Source organism: Rana temporaria, chromosome 3 (assembly GCF_905171775.1).
Source record: "Rana temporaria chromosome 3, aRanTem1.1, whole genome shotgun sequence".
Taxonomy (NCBI): domain Eukaryota; kingdom Metazoa; phylum Chordata; class Amphibia; order Anura; family Ranidae; genus Rana; species Rana temporaria.
In genome coordinates this window covers 415087121-415106442 of record NC_053491.1, presented here as the reverse complement: position 1 = coordinate 415106442, position 19322 = coordinate 415087121, and the positions used below count along the sequence as shown (strand labels likewise).

At 48.3% G+C, this 19322-nt stretch overlaps 1 protein-coding gene across 1 annotated transcript in view; it reads right to left on the bottom strand.

Moving 5' to 3' along the window:
- The window catches only part of LOC120930524 (zinc metalloproteinase-disintegrin-like bothrojarin-4), a 61837-nt gene extending 45668 nt beyond the window's left edge, over positions 1-16169 (bottom strand). Inside the window, exon 1 of the mRNA XM_040341702.1 lies at positions 15543-16169. Coding sequence (XP_040197636.1) covers positions 15543-15686 — 144 coding nt within the window. The 5' untranslated portion in view covers positions 15687-16169. The remainder of the gene's footprint in view (positions 1-15542) is intronic.
- Positions 16170-19322: the final 3153 nt, after the last annotated feature.

The following is a 19322-nucleotide window of genomic DNA, read 5'->3' as shown; positions in this document are numbered from 1 at the left end:
TCCATAGGTAGGTTCCTGTGTTGTGAAGGTAGACGGCCCAAGTGGCCAGGGTTTATTTTATGTTTTATTTTTTTTATGCTGTTTTGATGCTTGCACTTGTTTCCAGCAATATGGAAGAATAAACCATATCCACCCACGGCTGCCTCTCTGTATAATTCAGTGTGTAGTAAACCCACTCAGGAGGTCACACACCCCGCTACCAAGCTAATCCGTTACACATTGTGGAGTGCCGCGGGCAGTTAAAATAAACCCAAAATGGAGGAGATACTGAAGCACCTGGCTATAGCAAATGCAAATCAACAGCAGACAAATGCAGGTTTGCAGCGGAGCCTTGCAGCTCAACAACAAGCTCACCAAGAGAGAATTGCAGCTCAACAACAAGCTCACCAAGAGAGTATTGCAGGCTTGGAACAGAGACATGGAGGCCATCGTGAAACAGCTTCAGAGACAGCAGGCCGAGGTTGGGAGTCAGGCCAGTAACATACCGACTTTTCAGGTAAGCCACTTATTGCCAAAGATGACTGCAGATGATGACCCTGAGATGTTTCTGACCACGTTTGAGAGAACAGCGGAAAAAGAGTGTTGGCCTAAAGAACAGTGGGCTGGACTAGTGGCCCCCCTATTATCTGGAGAAGCCCAAAAGGCATATTTTGATTTGGAGCTTGCAGATGAAAAAAACTATGATTGGTTAAAAGAGGAAATATTGGCATGTTTTGGTGTAACCCTGGCTGTCCGTGCTCAGCGGGTCCACAATTGGAGTTATCAGCTGAAGAAGCCACCTTGATCACAGATGTATGACCTCATCCATTTGGCCAGGAAATGGCTGCAGCCAGAAACTCTGTCCGGACCAAAGAGCGAGTAGTCATGGACAAATTTCTTAGGTCTCTTCCTAACACCCTGCAGAAATGGGTGAGCCATGGCGGTCCGGAAACCGCAGACAAACTAGTAGACCTGGTTGAAAGGTACCTAACAACAGAAAATTTGTCCCCTTTCCCCAGAGACGCACAGACTTTCCACCCCAAGACCAGACCCTCCCCACCTATAGGTAAGACTGCATCAAGGGATGGGGGTGGAGGACTGGAAGACCCATCCCACAAGAGAGGACCAGAAGGTTGATTTGTTACCGTTGCCGGGAAGAAGGACATGTAGCAGCGGTTTGCCCAGCGGTTGATGAACCCATGCAGTGCGACTTTCTGACAGAGAGACGACAGTCCCTTTTTGCAACCACATGCACTGCAGTAAAGGGGAATGAGAAACCTTTATGTAGAATGTGCTTAGATGCTAAAGATGTTGTGGTATTGTTGGATTCAGGTAGCCTGGTCACCTTAGTGAAAAGTGATCTAGTGGTGGGAAAAACCTTACATCCTAGGAAAATGGCTGTAGTTTGTGTACATGGGGACACTCGAGAATATCCGGTGACTACGGTTTCCTTTGAAACCCACATTGCTAAGAGCCCGGGAGAATGTAGTAAAGATAGATGGGGAGTTAGTTAACCCTGACGAGAGGGTTGCCCTCCCTTACTTCATTATTGAAAGGGACCTGTTATATCGAGTGTCACAGAGGATAGAGGACACCATTGAGCAACTGGTAGTGCCTAAACCGTACCGCAAGATGGTGTTGGAACCAGGGCCGATCCGAGACGGGGTGCACAGGGTGCGCTGCACCCAGGCGCCAGAGGGGAGGGGGCGCCAAAGTTTTAGGAGCACTGTTGGTCGGCATTGTGCTAGCAGCATCAGTAATAATTCAGAACAGGGGAGAGAGCCGGGACAAGGAGCAGCCCGGAAAGTGCTGCATTAACATGGAGTCGGCTGGGGGGGTGAGATGGAACTGGGATCCCTGACTGCATGTAACCCTGCCTGGGCTTGCCACGATTTCCCCTCCCTCCTCCTCCTGGATCGTGAGAGATCTGTTGTGGGAGAACAGGCAGCAGCGTCGCTCTCCTCGAGGTGAGTCCACCACCGCTGCTGGCTCACACACAGGGGAACAGATGGGGGGGGGGGAGTTGGAGGTCATACAGAAAGGAATTGATTTGTGTGGGGGGGGGGGGAAACTGTGTGGAACAGAGGTGGGGGCAGGGCCGTCTTACTGAGCGGGCAGTGCCCAGGGGCCACAAGGGCTGATGGGGCCCCATCAGGACTGGTTCCGATCTAGGAATGTTGCAGTACGTACTACTCATGTGCAGCTTCCAGCCGGAGCTGACAGAGACCGAGAGTCTTATGATCTGACAGTCAGAGTGCAGTTACTTGTACCCTCCCCCTTTCTCTCAGCGCGCCTTATTCAAGTTCCTCACAGGAGATGCTGAGAGGGGGAGGAGTGGAGCCATGCAGCCTGCAATGGAGGATGGAGTTCAGCCTAGCCTAAGGTAAGCTAGCTGAACAACAGGCCACTGACAGGACTGTGTGCATATCTTAGTGGGGAGGGGGAGAGGAAGATGGGCTCTGTGTAGCAGGCTCCTGTCTCATGCTGTTACACAAGATCGTTTTTATGTGTGGCTGTGAACTGCTTTGCTTCTAAAGGGAGCATGTTTTCTGAGATCTCCCTCAATCTCTATTACACCTCCCTGTCCTACTCCCTAACCATTATCTGCTCACCAAGCACAGCCTCTTCTCCTGTATGACCACCTCATGTGTCAGGCTGTGGCACTACTAATCCCAGCATGCCAGGAGAGGGGAGGCAGGAGCAATATCACAGATCAGGCTGGTTTTGTAGATGAAAAGTGCTGGTGTTGTATAGTGTGTTTTATGAAATCTCTGATAATTATATATTTGATTATTACGCTTGATGGTCTTAAGGTGTTTATTCATGTATTTTTGTGTAAGTAGTGAGCAGATTTGGTGTGGAAGTGCATTGGAGTCTTTTTATTTGTTTATAATGGAAAGAGTAGTGTGATGGGGGAGGGGATGGACAGAGAGATGGAAAGAATGAGGAGTGAGTTAGGGTCCTTTCACACGTTCAGGTCTGTCAGTTTTTCAGGCGGACCTGACAGGACGCTCCATTCACCTCTATGGAGTGACGGATGTCAGCGGTGACATGTCCACTGACATCCAAATCCGCTAATCCAGGTGAATGGAAACCCTATTTTCCATCCCTCTGGCAGATGGGATGAAAACGGACAGGAGGATCTGTTTTCATCCAATCCCTCATAGAGGAGAGCGGAGCTCTAAAAGGTCCATCTCTCCACTGTGAGCAGAGACGGACCTGTCATCTGTCGGCTCAACGAATCGATCCCTGCTGAGCAAGCGAAGTCCATGAAAACTGACGTGTGTGTGTGTCTTTGTTACAGTGGCTGCCCAGGCGAATCAAATCCAAGCTCTGTGACAGCAGGATATTGCTCTTCTGTGTGATCCAGGGGCACTGGTAGGCTGAAATTGGTGAGAAATTATAAGGCTGCATTTGGTGTGCACTGGTAGGCTGCATTTGGTAGGCACTGGTGAGGCTGCATTTGGTGGGCACTGGTGAGGCTGCATTAATCTTCTGTACCATGTCTGCAGTCTCTGACCATCTCCTGTAGTATGTCTGCAGTCTCTGACCATCTCCTGTATTATGTCTGGGGGGGTCTTTCTAAACGGACTCTCTAACAGAGGCCCTCTCTGTGTCCATTAGAGAGCCCCCCCCCCCCCCTAGGTCCAATAAAGTACTCTGCTTCTCTTTCTGTATTCTGTTTATTTTTAAGAGATCATGTAAGGATCCCAGTGTAACGATAACTCCTTAGGGGAGCATCTCTGTGTTTGAATCGTTGCCATAGAAACATTTGTAAAGGGGGAGGAGTTAGTAAGGTGACCACGCCCTTGTAGGGGCACCAGAAATATTTCTGCACCCAGGCGCATGTGACCCTAGGATCGGCCCTGGTTGGAACTAGCCCATGGGCACATTCTTGAGGGACATTTGGGAGCAGAAAAAACCGGGGAGAGAATCATCCAGAGGTGTTATTGGCCTGGGATCACTAAGGAAGTGGAAGTGTACTGCTCTTCCTGTCCAGTGTGTCAGATTACTGCACCCATGCCACATTTTCGCAGTCCGTTGGCACCCCTGCCCATTATTGAGGTCCCTTTTGAGAGGATCGCCATGGACTTGGTTGGCCCCTTACTGAAGTCCACTAGAGGGCACCAGCACATCTTGGTAATAATGGACTATGCCACCCGTTACCCAGAAGCGATTCCTCTCAGAAACACCTCTGCTAAAACCATTGCTAAAGAGTTATTTCAGGTTTTCAGCCGTGTGGGTCTCCCTAAGGAAATCCTAACTGACCAGGGCACCCCGTTTATGTCTAGGGTGACTAGAGAACTTTGTAAACTCCTGAAAGTGACCCAATTACGTACATCAGTATATCACCCTCAAACAGACGGGTTCATGGAAAGGTTTAATAAAACCTTAAAACAAATGTTGAGGAAGGTGGTGGATAAAGACAGAAAGAATTGGGATTATCTGCTACCTTATCTGATGTTTGCCATAAGAGAGGTTCCCCAATCGTCCACAGGGTTCTCTCCGTTTGAGTTATTGTATGGGAGGCACCCCCCGGGGCCTACTGGACATTGCCAGGGAAACATGGGAGAGTGAGAGTTCCCCTCATCGAAGTGTGATTGAACATGTGGCACAAATGCAAGATAGAATTGCCCAAGTGATGCCGATTGTGAAGGTACATTTAGCCCAAGCCCAGTTGGCTCAACCAAGGATTTACAATCTTGGGGCCCAGGTCCGTTCCTTTGCACCTGGTGATAGGGTGTTGGTGCTGGTCCCCACGGTCGAAAGTAAATTCCTAGCCAAATGGCAGGGTCCCTATGAAGTGTTGGAGAAAATGGGGGTGGTGAATTATAAAATTAGCCAACCGGGAAGACGAAAACCTGAGCAACTCTATCACGTGAACTTGTTGAAACCATGGAAGGATAGAGAGTCCTTGGTCGCTAAGACTACCCGATTTTCTGCTCCGTTTAACCTGGCTGTCCCTGAAGTTGGGATAGCGAAGACTCTGTCCAAAACTCAGCAACAGGAGGCTAAAGTGTTTGTGCTCCGAAATAGGGAGAAGTTTTCAGACTTGCCAGGTTGGGTCTCCGGAGTTGAACATGACATTATCACCACACCAGGGGATAAGATCAAGTTGAAGCCTTATCGAATTCCAGAAGCCAGGCGAGAGGCAATTCGCCAGGAAGTAAAAAAAATGCTTGAGCTAGGGGTGATAGAAAAGTCAAATAGTGATTGGTCCAGTCCCATTGTCTTAGTACCCAAACCAGATGGAGTTTGGCGGTTTTGTAATGATTTTCGCCGCCTGAATACAATCACTAAGTTTGACACCTATCCTATGCCCCGCATAGATGAACCAATTGATCGCCTAGGCACTGCCCGGTACATGACGACGTTAGACCTGACCAAGGGTTGTTGGCAAATTCCTCTCTCGGAGTCGGCCAGGGAAAAAACAGCATTTGTAACTCCAGAAGGATATTTTCAATATCGGAGGATGCCTTTTGGGTTACAGAATGCTCCCGCCACGTTTCAACGCACCATGGATAAGACCCTTCGGCCTCATCGAGCCTATGCCTCGATGATGTGGTCATCCACAGTGAGGATTGGGACTCACACTTACCAAAAGTTCAGGCTGTGTTGGATTCCATCTGGGAAGCCGGGTTTACAGCCAATCCAAAAAAATTTACCCTTGGCTTAGAAGAGGCAAAGTATCTAGGGTATACCATTGGAAGATGTCTAATCAAGCCCCAGATAAACAAAGTTGAGGCTATTCAGGATTGGCCACGTCCCGCCAATAAGAAACAGGTTTGTGCATTTTTGGGGATCGCGGGTTATTATCGCCGTTTTATCCCCCATTTTGCCTCACAGGCTGCTCCCCCTGACCAATTTGACCAAAGGGAAGGAGTCTGTCATGACTAAATGGACTCCCGAAGCAGAAACAGCTTTTCAGGCTTTAAAACAGGCCTTATGTAGTCAGCCAGTTTTAAATTCGCCTGATTTTTCTTGTACAAAGAGTTTTATTGAAAAGGTACATCAATAAACAGAAAAGAATACAAAGGAAAGAAAAAAAAAACAGTGGTGGACACACCATAAACTATCAGACATCAGAACAGATAGTCCGTAAACCTGAGATTAATCTGGCTTCTAGGAATCCAAAGTGAATCCAGAAGACCGGCAATATAATGTTCTCCAGACAGATGGCCTGCTAAATTGACCTAATGTTGGCTTAGGTAACATACCGGCTAACACGCCGGAGTAAATATAGAACTTGAAAGCAAAGTTGCTATACAATGCGCAACATTACAAAGAGAAAATTAAAAATAAAAAAATTAAGATAATACATAAAATAAAAAATAAAGAAAAAAAAAAAAAAAAAAAAAAAAAAACTTAAAATTCAAGCAGGCAGATAGCAGAGGACATCTGTTTTTTTCAAATATAAAAGAAATAATGCATCCCGTGTCCAGGACCGACAGGACCAAGCCTGAGGGCCCAAGCCACAAAGAAAGGGAGGATGAAAAGAAAGAGAGTCAACTAGATAAGGAGTATGAGCAAATGGCAATAAAGAGAAAGAGGAAAAGAAATGGAGAAAAGAAAATAGAAAAAAAATAAAGAAAGAAAAATAGAAAGAAAGAAAGAGAGAAGGGGGGGTCCACGGGGCGGGGGGAACAGAGACCTATCAAAGAGAAAGTAGTGTTGGGTTAAATCGTGAAGGGTGGTTATTGGCCACCCAGGGTTGCCATACCCTGAGAAATTTATCATGGGTATCTGCTAACACAGCAGTGAGTTTCTCATTAACCATAATATCATTAATGCAGTTTTTAACTGCTTCGAAACTGAGAACCGGGGTCTTCCAGGCCCTTGCAATGATCAATTTAGTTGCAGTAAAAACATGCGCCGCCAGCTGGCGTTCAGGGTGGAGAAGCTCCGTGATCGGTTTCCATAAAAGGGCCTCAAAAGGGTCCTTCTTTAGGTTGGAATCAAAGAGGTTGCGGAGCAACGCATAGACTCTAACCCACAATCTGCATACCCTGGGACAGGTCCACCAGATGTGTGCCATGGTACCCTCCTGAGAGCATCCACGGAAACACAAGGGAGAATAAGAAGGTATAAAACTCGCCAGTCTGGCCGGGGTATAGTACCACCTATAGAACACTTTATAAGCGTTCTCCTGAAAGAGAACATTGGTAGAGCATTTAGACAATGCCACAGTCATAGCCTGCCAATCTTCCGGATCGAGTTGCCTCCCAAGTTCAGCCTCCCACTGAAGGTGGTAAGGTCTCAAGGGCGGTCTCCTAGAGTTGATAATCGCTGTATAGATGAGAGATATGAGTCCTGGGGAATGGGGGCGTGATCTACATAAGCTTTCAAAGGGGGTCATAGTATAGGGGGTAGGTTGTGATCTAATCAGGCTCTGGAGGAAATGTCGAAGTTGCAAGTAACTATAGTGTTCCCTGAGGGGAATATCGTGGAAGGAACGTAAAAGTGAATACGAAATAATCTTGGTTGGGGAGAGCATAGAATGAACGTCTACAAAGCCATGTTCAGTCCACCATGCAAACTGTAAGGGGTTGTCCCGACCTGGTGGAAATAACGGGTTATGAAGGAGACGAAGTAACGGCAAATGGGGGGAGATCAGACCCGCAGAATATTTAACCGCGTCCCACAACCTAAGGGAATGGGCCAGACAAGGACCTATAGAGGACGGGCGATGCGCACGAGGGAGCCATGGAAGAGAGGCTAAAGGTGTTGGGTGAGAATCCACCAAGTCAAAAGTAGCCCACAGTGGCATTTGCTGTTTCTCATGAAGGCGAGACAGCGGAGCGATACCCGCCGCAGTATAGTAGGCATGCAAATTAGGAACCGAGAGGCCGCCATTAATTCTGCGTGCAAAAAGCACTTGCCTCTTAATCCTGGGCCTTTTGGGGCCCCAGATAAACTGCATAATTTTACGTTGGTGAATTCTAAGGATGTGAGAGGGTACCTGAACAGGTAAAACCCGAAAAAAATAAAGCAATTTCGGAAGATAGGTCATACGTACCGTCGCCACCCTCCCGAACCAAGAGAGCGGAAGAGTGGACCAAGAGGTGAGCATAGCTGTCAGTTTGCCAAACAAAGAAGGAAAGTTGGCTCGGTAGAGTTCGGAATACTTCGGGGTAAGCTTAATCCCTAAATAGGGTAATGAGGTCAACCACTGAAAAGGGAACGCAGACTGTAAAGAATCTAAATCCGAGGGGCAAATATTGATAGACATTGCCTTCGACTTTGCCTGGTTGACAGCCAAGCCGGAGAGCAAGGCGAAAGAATCCAAAAGTGACAACAAATTGGGGAGAGAAATTCTGGGTTTGGTGATGGTCAACAGAATGTCATCAGCAAATAATGACAATTTGTGCGAGGTACCCGCCACCTCCACCCCTGACACGTCCGGGTGGGATCGAACGGCCTCGGCCAGAGGCTCAAGAGCCAGGACGAACAGGAGCGGGGAAAGCGGGCAGCCCTGCCGCGTCCCCCTCCTAATAGGGAAGGTGGACGACTCAAAACCATAGTACCGAACTTTAGCTTGGGGGGAGTCATAGATAGCTGAAATCCAGCTCAGAAAAGAAGCACCAAAGCCATAATGGCTAAGGACTTGTGTCAAATAAGGCCAAGACAATGTGTCAAAGGCCTTATTCACATCGAGGGACAAAAACATTGTTTCCAGGGACCTGGCATGGACAATATGTTGAATTTGAAGAAGCCGTCTAATCGCATCTCCCGCTTGTCGATGAGGGACAAATCCCACCTGATCTTTCTTTATTAGGCGTGGGAGAAAAGAATTCAGGCGAGTGGCCAATATCTTAGTCAAGATTTTCATATCAATATTTATTAATGAGATTGGCCTGAAATTAGCCCAAGAGGAATGGTCCCTATCCGGCTTCGGGATCATTACAATGTTAGCGGTCAGCAAATCAGGCGTGAACGACTGGCCCTTCGTTATGGAGTTGAACATGGCCGCCAAATGTGGGGCCAGGACGTCCGCTAGCTTCCGATAATACAAGGCCGTGAAGCCATCCGGGCCCGGTCTCTTGCCGATCTTCAAGTCCTTAATACATTGAAGAACTTCCTGGACCTGGATATCACGGTCCATCAAAGACTTATGTGTGTCTGATAGAGAAGGTAAGGATAAGCTAGACAAGAAGGTGTCTAGACCTTGAGTAGATGAGTGAGTAGGGGGGGAGTAAAGCTTCGCAAGACGGTGGCGGAATTCATCTAATATCCGTTGTGGATTACCCGTGAGAACGTTGTGGCGGGTACGCAGGTGTATGGGAGTAAATTTAGGGGCGAAGGTTCGGAGTCTATTAGCCAGCATCGCGTTAGGTTTATTCGCCTTGGTGTACCACTTTTGGCGAGCCCAACGTAAAGTGCGTTCGGCTTCGTCAGTTAAGCACAGATCCAAGTCCGTACGGGCCGCATCCAAAAGCCTGCGATTCGCCGGGGAAGGAGCCTGCTTGAAGGCCGTAGACAAGACCTCCAATCGTTGCTCCAGAGCACGACGAGCTTGAATACGCTCTCTCTTACGGTGCGACGCTATTCGAATCACATGGCCCCGGAGGACCACCTTATACGCTTCCCACAACGTCACTGGGGAAGAGACAGTTCCCGTGTTGAGATTAAAATAGTCCTTAGAAGCTTCTTGAATATCTTTAAGAATTGCTTTAAAAGATAGGAGACAGTCGTTCATGACCCATGGGGCAAATTGCGGTTTGCTAAGAAGAGAGTGACATACTGTCAAAACAGGATCATGATCCGACCAAGGGGCCGCTAAAATGGAAACCGAGTCGACCAAAGGAAGATGTTTCCGGAGTACAAACATATGGTCGATCCTGGAATGGGAATGATGAGGATGAGAATAATGAGTATAGTCCCTACCAAGGGGATGAAGTTCCCGCCAGAGATCCACCAAGTCGTGATTACGCAAAGCCCGTAGAAACTTTTTAGCAGCGGGAGAGGGGGACATATGTTCCGATGGATACTTGTCAAGCGAGGGGCTCAGCGACACATTAGAGTCACCCGCAAGCAGGAGTGTGCCCTTCTGATGGGTCATTAACAGGGAGCAGACATGGGTCAGAAAGGGTCCCGGATTATCATTTGGAGCGTAGTAAGTCATGATAGTTACCTCATTATCCTGAACAGCACCCTGCAAAAGGAGGTATCTGCCATCCGGATCAGCGATCTGTTTACTGCAAATAAATGGAACCGAATTATGTATGGCAATGAGAACCCCCTTCTGTTTAGTAGGGCCATTGGCTAAATAAACTTGGGAATAGTTTGCAGCAAAATATTTAGGACAAGAAGAAATGGAGAAATGGGTCTCCTGCAAACATGCTATATCAATTTTTTGCTGTTTAAGGTATTTAAAAATATTGACTCTTTTTTGAGGGGAGTTCATGCCCTGGACATTCAGGGACAACCAGCGAAGGGTCATTGGATCAGGAGAATAGCTCTACGATGTACTCCGTCCGCGCGCCCCGGGGACCAAAGAGGAGAGGGAGAGAGAAGGAAAGAGGAAGAGGCAGAATAATGAAAGAGAAAAACAGAAGACAAAAAAAGAGAAAGTAGAGCTCGAAGTAGAGCAAAGACTAGGAACATAGATGCAACATGACGTGGGCACTGAAGCCCACAGTGGGGTGGGACCGTGACTAGGAAATACGTCCTAGTCAGGTGCCAACACATGGGGGGAGCAGTGGTCCGTCGGAACCACCAGCCTATCATGATAAAAATAGATAAACTGAAATAACATTAGCACAGAAACTGAAAAATATGTAATAAAAAAAAATAAAAAAAAAAATAAGGCAAAATCAAAATGGAAACCAGGTACAAACATCAATATAAATGGCGACTACCACGGGCAGCCAACATATTAAGGTATAAGACGTGCAGGCCCCTCGAGCCCCCAGAGACGACCATCATATGGCCGCCAACTCCAGGATGCAAGAGGGGCCAGTGCAGCACGACCATAACCACGACCCCCCCACCCCACAGGACAGGAGCGGAGGGCCGTGGCATGGCATCCCCAGAGACACCCAAATAGGTAAACTGTAGGAGCGTCCCCTGCCCCAAATGCACCCCCCCCTCCACAGCCCCCCAAAAGAACACAGATAAGCAAAGCAAACAATTTAAGAACTAAAATAAAAATAAAAGTCAAATCACAGCCCGACCCGCTCGGGCAAAATGCGGGGACATCATTGGAGGAGGGGGCAGAAAGGCACGTTCAGGCCAAGGCCTCGTAGGGCGATAAAGGGAGGGCAATCAGTGCCCCGGGCCACCATCTCACAAGCGGGGCGACCAACAGGGCGACCCCCCCTGCCACACAGACATGGTCAATGCGGGGCAAGGTAACAGCAAGGGGACACAAACCAAAAAACCGCCAGCCCGATCCATGTGTGAGGTTAACAAGAGAGCAACGTTCAGATGGTGCAACACAGGATCAGGTAGGCCAAAAAAAAAATTGGGTGTAATTAGGGTGAGAAAGAAAATAAAATTGGTAATTTCAACCATTGTTGGACTGCTGAAAACGCTGGGCCTGCAATTCCCGCAGGGCCTGGGATCCAGACTGAGAGCCCTGAGAAGCCCGGGAGAGCTGACGGGGTGGTCCGGAGGGTCCGGGCCTAGAGGATGAAGTTGGAACATCATGCTGGGATGGAGGGAGGCCCAACTGTAGATCCAGGAAGTGACGCTTCAGATCGGCAGGGGTGGTAGCTTGGAAGTGGCGACCCAGATGTGAGAAAGAAAGCTTGAACGGGAATCCCCATCTGTACTTTATCCCATGGGACTGAAGAATTTGAAGGTAAGGCTTTAGGCCCCGTCGCCTAGCAATTGTGGCCGGTGAAAGGTCAGCAAATAACTGGAGGGGATTACCTTGAAATGAGAGGTCCTGGCGTTCCCTTGCAGACTGCAAAAGCTTCTCTTTGGTACGATAATAATGGAACTTGATAATCACATCCCTCGGGGGCCCCTCAGAGGGCTTGGGGGCCAAAGACCTGTGGATGCGATCAAACTCAAGCCTGTCCGGCGGTATGTCAGGCGCCAGTTCCTGGAAAAAAGCAGTAGCTGTGCCCTGCAAGTCAGTAATGACCTCGGGGATACCACGGACGCGCAAATTATCTCTGCGGGCCCTATTTTCCGCGTCCTCCAACTTGTCCCTCAAAGTTTCCAACTCAGTTGACAACCTACACACCTCATCCTCATGGCCATCTAGCACTGTAGTGGCCAAGTCCATACGTTGTTCCAACTGATTAGTGCGATGGCCTATCTCTTTAAGGCCCCGCACAAAGTCTGAGGAGAGCTTACGAGAGGCAGCGGTGATTTCATCCCTCACAATGCTGCGGAATTTGGCCAGCATAGCCTCCGAATCCGCAGGAAGGGAGCTCTCCCCATCCATGGGGAACAGATGAAGGCTGTCAGCAGGGGATCCCGAACCGGCAACAGAGAGCCGGGTTTCGTCATCAGGCTCGGGAGGTTCAGGCGCCATCTTGTTCCGGCCCCTGCCTGAGGCTGGGGAATGTTTACCGGGCTGCTTCTTCTGCTGTTTATTTTTCGCGGGGCGGTACATAGCCGCCAGGTGAGGTAAATGAGTAGCAGCCCTGCTGATTCTGTGCTGTGTTAGGCTGGTTAATAGGTTCCCACGGCGCGGAGCTAAGGAATCAGGCAACCATCTCCTTCACTCGCGCGCATGCGCCCCAAGAACAAATTGTTTCAAAGGAGATCTAGGTGTGAGGAGGCCTATGTAGCCCGTGATTAATGCTACTTACTTGGTCGGGTGCAGCAAAATGGCCCCGGTGTTAACGGCCAGAACAGATAGTTCAATCACACTCTGGGGGCCACGGGGTAGCCGGTGAGGAGGCAGGGTTACTTCTGGCTAGGGGGGCTTAATTAGCAGTGTCCCTGGTCCCCCTCTCTGCGGGCAAGAGTCTATGGGTGTGTGCTGTAGGACACTGGTGAGGCAGATGAATGGAGGTCTTTGGGTGTGCCAAGATGGCCGCTGCTCACCTCCACTGCAGGGTACCTCCGGCGGTCTGTGGGGTCTCCTTGTCTCCCTCCCTGCCCCGAAAAGCGGATGTAATTAGACCCAGAGGCGGCTGTTGCTCGGCCCACGGATGTGGCACCCGAGTGCAGTGTGTGCGGAGGCTTCGCAGGCCTCAGGATGTCAGCGGGTCCCCACAGGAACAAACGAAGACGGTCTCTGCTGGAGCTGTAGGGCGGGTGGCCGGTCCGGGGCTCCGCTTTCGGGGGAGCAGCTTTATAGATGTCCGGTTAGGGTCTCCGATCGCTCCAGGCCTCACAACTCAAGCCCGGTGGTCCGCGAGGCCTCGTAGGCCGCAAGATGGCGGCGGGACTCCGTGGATGAAGCCGACTTTGGCGCTGAGTACCGGGATCACGGCCGGTCCGGAGCCCCGATACAGGTATGTAACTGATCGGGGGGTGTTGAGGAGTCAGGATGGGGTGTTTGGTGCCCCTTACAGTGCAGGCTGGCTTGGGATGGCCTTTGATTTTGCCAGGCCTGGAGGAGCTCCTCAAAAGCGCGTCTGACTCCGCTCGCGTCCGGACACGCCCCCCCGCCTGATTTTTCACGGGACTTTGTGGTTCAGACAGATGCGTAAAGTGTGGGGTTAGGAGCTGTACTGTCCCAGGTTATTAAGGGGGAGGAACACCCTGTTCTTTACCTCAGCCGAAAGTTGAAGGCCCATGAGGAGAATTATGCCACCATTGAGAAAGAGTGTTTGGCGGTGAAATGGGCTTTGGATTCTCTCCGGTACTACCTCGTGGGTAGACAGTTTGAACTGGTGATGTATCATGCCCCATTGAAGTGGATGGCACAAAACAAGGAGATCAATAGGAGAATAAATAGGTGGTTCCTGGCCCTTCAGGAATTTAGTTTTGTGGTAACACATCGCCCCGGTGTTAAAATGGGGAATGCAGATGGTTTGTCCTGAGTACATGCGTGCCTGGCAACCTGTGTCCCAACCCTAGGGTTGAAACAAGAGGGGGGGTATGTGACAGGAAGTCAGGTAAATCTGGGGGTGTTGTCACAGACGGGAGATACATTTCTGACCTCTGCCGGGTTAGCCCCCCCCCCCCATATAAAAAATTTTTTCATTTTTTATGCAGTTTGTTAGATCTTTGTTAGATCAGGTTAGATGAATCATTGTTTGCGTTAGATCACACACAGAAGAAGCAATATTAACAGTTATTTGCTGGGGGGAGCTAACCCGTCATCAGCCCCCTTATCAAATTTTCTGGCCAAAAATCATTCAGGCTAATAGATATTCGTTAGATCCGGTAAGATCAAGTGGTTTTAACGTTAGATCTCACATAATTAGAGACGTATTAAGTGATTAATGAGGGGGGCTGGCCCCCTTATCAATTTTTTGGGCCAAAAATCATTCAGGCTAATAGATATTCGTTAGATCCGGTAAGATCAAGTGGTTTAACTGTGTAGCCCTGCTCTCCTCTATGGGGAGATTGGATGAAAACAGGCTTGGGTCGCAGAGAGTGCGCTCCGATCCCACCCAAGTGTGTTACAACGGCAAATTAATATTCGTTCTTGTAACACTGATCCTCCTCCCGGCCAATCAGGAAGCCAGTCTTGACACCGATCACCCGATTGGCTAAAAGGACAGGCAATACTATTGGATGCCTAGGAAGAGGAGGGGAGGACGCCATGGAGGAAATGGAGCGCTGCCTGCCGCCGATGGGGTAAGTGCTGGACCGACCGGAAAACAGTGGGGGGGGGGGGTGGGTGAGGACAGCACAGGATCACCTTTGCGGTACAGGGCCAGGGCCAACGTGGTCCCGGAGCTAGGATTGACAATGTGCACCCCTGACCATGCGGGCCACGAGGCGCAGACGGACGGACCCCGCACCAATGGTGCCTGCCCCTTAAATACCCCTCCCCAGCATGCACAGCGGGGTAACCGCTCCCGCTGATTCATTGCCGAGGGGGACACTCAATACACCATGACCTGGCTGCTGCCACCCTTGGCCTGGGGTGGTAATAACAGCCCCAGGCGATCAATGGTGGAAACTCTCAGCACAGTCATGGCTAGAACAGAGGCTAAATTTCCCTTAATCATTCTGGTCTGAGCCAAAAAACAGCTCAGACCCCCACTAAATTTAAAGCAGCGCCTGTTCTTCAGGAGCAGAGCGCTACACCTTAAAGGAGAATTAACCCCAAAAAAGTTAACTAAATCCACAAGGGCTTTTTTTTAAACACTACTATTCCTTTATATTGGCTTTTAAAATTTACAAATACAGACATTTAGAATTTGAATGAAAGTTTTAGCACTGGGAAACACTTTTTGAAAGATAAAAAGTGCATTTTATACACAACTATATGGATCAGACCAAAATGAGGGACAAATGAGGAAGAAAGAGGGACATTGCTCCAAATCAGGGACAGTCCCTCAAAATCAGGGACTGTTGGGAGCTATGCAATAACCAGTATATATTGTTTCATACTAAAAAAGGTTCATGGTGTAGAATGGAGAAGTCTTTCATTCTTGGAAATCTTTTTTTTAAGGCCAGCAAATGCTAGAATACAGACTGACCTTTTCAGCTCCACAGTCACACTGCTCTCCATTCTCGATTAAGTTGTTTCCACAGAATGGTGGGGATATAAATCTTCCTATTTTGGGTTTATTCATCAGACACTCAAATGACAGCTTCAGGAGATAAGTCATAAACTGGTTCATGCTGCATTGAGTAAACTTAGTAGGGAGCAGCTTGCTATAAAGGGTGAGAGTAAAGAAATGCAATTAACTCAGAAAGAAGGTAGAAGACACTGATATTGTAGTATAAAATCAAAGTTCTGATTGGGCATAATAACTATAGATATCTACCTCCATATGATCATACCTTGTCAGCACATAAAATCAGCATTATAATTATTTTTCCTCATTCCCAATTAAAGAAAACCATAACTATTCTGGGTTTGCTTTTGTTTTCTTTTTACTGGTTTAGGTTTTCACAGTAGAAGCTGTTTGCTTTCAGACTGGATCTCTATAATTGAGGAGTTGTAAAGAGCAGGCAGGAAAGGTGATGAGTCACTTCATCAACTCAGTGAAGTTGATTTAATGAAAAATTTAAGATTTCTGATGTACATTTAGCTTAGTAAAAAAGTGAAGTGATGTTTACTTTACATGCAATGTGAAATTGAAACATCAAGACTATTTGTTTGCGCATGATTGGATGATTGACATGAAAGAAGCTTCAGCATATTTGCCAACAGTGGCGGTGCGTCCATAGAGGGCGCATAAGCACCGCCCCCTCTCTCTCTCCTGTACCGCCACTGATCAACAATACATAGATTCATGTATTGCATGAATCCATGTATTGTTGCTGCCACCCACTATTCAGATGGCCGGCCCCCAGGTGAGTGCCGGCCATCTGAATAACGGCAGCTGGTTGGCTTTGGAAGTGCCTATCAGAGCCAGCGGCTCTGATAGGCTTTTCGATTACAACCTGAGGACTCTATTTAATAGGCTTCCAAATAGTTAACCAGGGGACGCACGGGGGGTGCGTTCCTTGGTTAACACTACCAGGCGTCTCAGCCAATCAGGTTCACCTGTTCTGGTTACCGGTAACCTGATTGGCTGAAGCGTCATCAAGGGTGGGAGAAGACATCGAGGGATGGTGGAAGGAGGATAGCTGACCCCAGAAAGGTAAGTTCCGGGCGGGGGGGAATCTGGCAGCATTTTACAGGGCACAGTGGCGACAATTGATGGGCACAGTGGCGACAATTGATGGCACAGTGGCTGCGTTTGATGGCATGTCACAGTGGCTGCGTTTGATGGCATGTCACAGTGGCTGCGTTTGATGGCACAGTGGCTGCGTTTGATGGCATGGCACAGTGGTTAAAATTGATTAGCACAGTGGCGACAATTGATGGCACAGTGGCGACAATTGATGGGCACAGTGGCGACAATTGATGGCACAGTGGCAACAATTGATGGCACAGTGGCTGCGTTTGATGGCATGGCACAGTGGTGACAATTGATGGCCATAGTAGCGATAAATGATGGCACAGTGGCTGCGTTTGATGGCATGGCACAGTGGCTGCATTTGATGGTATGGCACAGTGGTGACAATTGATGGCACAGTGGCGACAATTGATGGCATTGCACACTGGTGACAATTGATGGCATGGCACAGTGGCAACAATTGATGGCACAGTGGCTGCATTTGATGACACAATGGCTGTATTTTATGGGCACAGTGGCTACCTTTGATGGGCACAGTGGCTACCTTTTGATGGGCACAGTGGCTGTGTTTAACCACTTAAGGACCGGACCAATATGCAGCTAAATGACCCAAGGGGTTTTTACAATTTGGCACTGCGTCGCTTTAACAGACAATTGCGCGGTCGTGCGACGTGGCTCCCAAACAAAATTGGTGTCCTTTTTTCCCCACAAATAGAGCTTTCTTTTGGTGGTATTTGATCACCTCTGCGGTTTTTATTTTTTGCGCTATAAACAAAAATAGAGCGACAATTTTGAAAAAAATTCAATATTTTTTACTTTTTGTTATAATAAATATCCCCCAAAAACATATCTAAAAATTTTTTTCCCTCAGTTTAGGCCGATACGTATTCGTTTACCTATTTTTGGTTAAAAAAATCGCAATAAGCGTTTATCGATTGGTTTGCGCAAAATGTATAGTGTTTACAAAATAGGGGATAGTTTTATTGCATTTTTATTCATTATTTTTTTTTACTACTAATGGCGGCGATCAGCGATTTTTTTCGTGACTGCGACATTATGGCGGACACTTCGGACAATTTTGACACATTTTTGGGAACACTGTCATTTTCACAGCAAAAAATGCATTTAAATTGCATTGTTTATTGTGAAAATGACAGTTGCAGTTTGGGAGTTAACCACAGGGGGCGCTGTAGGAGTTAGTGTTCAATTTGTGTGTGTTTACAACTGTAGGGGGGTGTGGCTGTAGGACTGACGTCATCGATCAAGTCTCCCTATATAAGGGATCACTCGATCGATGCAGCGCCATAATGAAGCACGGGGAAGCCGTGTTTACATACGGCTCTCCCCGTTCTTCAGCTCCGGGTAGCGATCGCGACGGAGCGGCTATAAACGAATAGCCGCGCCGTCATCCCGGATCGCTCCCCGAGGGGATCCGACTGCCGCATGTAGCCCACCCGACCCAAGTCTAGGCAGGCATGTACAGGTACGTTGATGTGCCTGTCCGTGCCATTCTGCCGACGTATATCTACATGAGGCGGTCGGGAAGTGGTTAATAGTCACAGTGGCTGTGTTTGATGGGCACAGTGAGGCTGCAATTGTTTTTCTTCGTTTGTTTGCGCCCCCAAAAATTTTGAGCACCAGCCGCCACTGTTTGCCAAGCTAAGTGATCATTCACTTTGTCATCCCCGTGAATAATCACCAACTGGAGTGAAACACATTAGAGCATGCACATACCAGTTGGAATTTTCTCTGCTGTGGAGAGTTTAAATAAACGGAACTGAAGTCTTTTATTTTGAGTGTGGCTTCCTTTTCTTGTGGAAAGATTGAGTGTGGAATTCTTTAATGAAACAACCACATTCGTTTAGGTAATTTGAGCTTTCACTATTGAGCTCTGCTAGCAAAAAGCTTTTTCAGCAAAGCAGCTGATGCTGAGCTCCAGTTTCTCTTGTTAAAAAAAAAAAGCTGAGCTCCAGGGTTAGAACTGTAAAATGTGAAGAAGAAGTGCATTCTTACCTGAAATCCTGAGCCCAATTGTCATTACAGTTGGTCTGTATCAAAAAATGCATTAATTTAACTACTAGAAGCACCCCCCCCCCCCAGCAAATTTGTGTAATGAAGGCCAGTCACTGTCACAGATTGCCAATGCACTTGATGAGTTGTCACCTAATTGCCCCCAGCACTGATGTCATTGAATCACCACCAACTTTTTTAATGTGATTTAATATATGAATTTGACTTGGTGACAATTAGCCAGATTCAGGTAGATGGGCACATCTTTGTGCCGGCGTATATGCACTACGTATATCGTGGCTGAAGTTAGTGCCCTTGGCAATGCCACCCGCAGCGCCAAGGACATTAATAAGAAAATTAATGACCTGAAGCTCCGTGTGCGGGAGAAGCTGGCTGCCATTCGGAAGCACCAGAGGGGCACGGGTGGCGAACCACCCTGCAATCTCAGTTTGACACCGGAGGAGGAGGTGGTCGCCCGGTGTCTGCAGAGTGAGCAGTTGGAGGGCGTTGCAGGCTTTGATTCCCGTGATGATGCCTCGAGGACAGGTAAGTGTTTTATAACCCCTATCCGGTGTGTAGCATGTGAGGGGGTGGAAGGGAACATGTGACAAGTGTGTG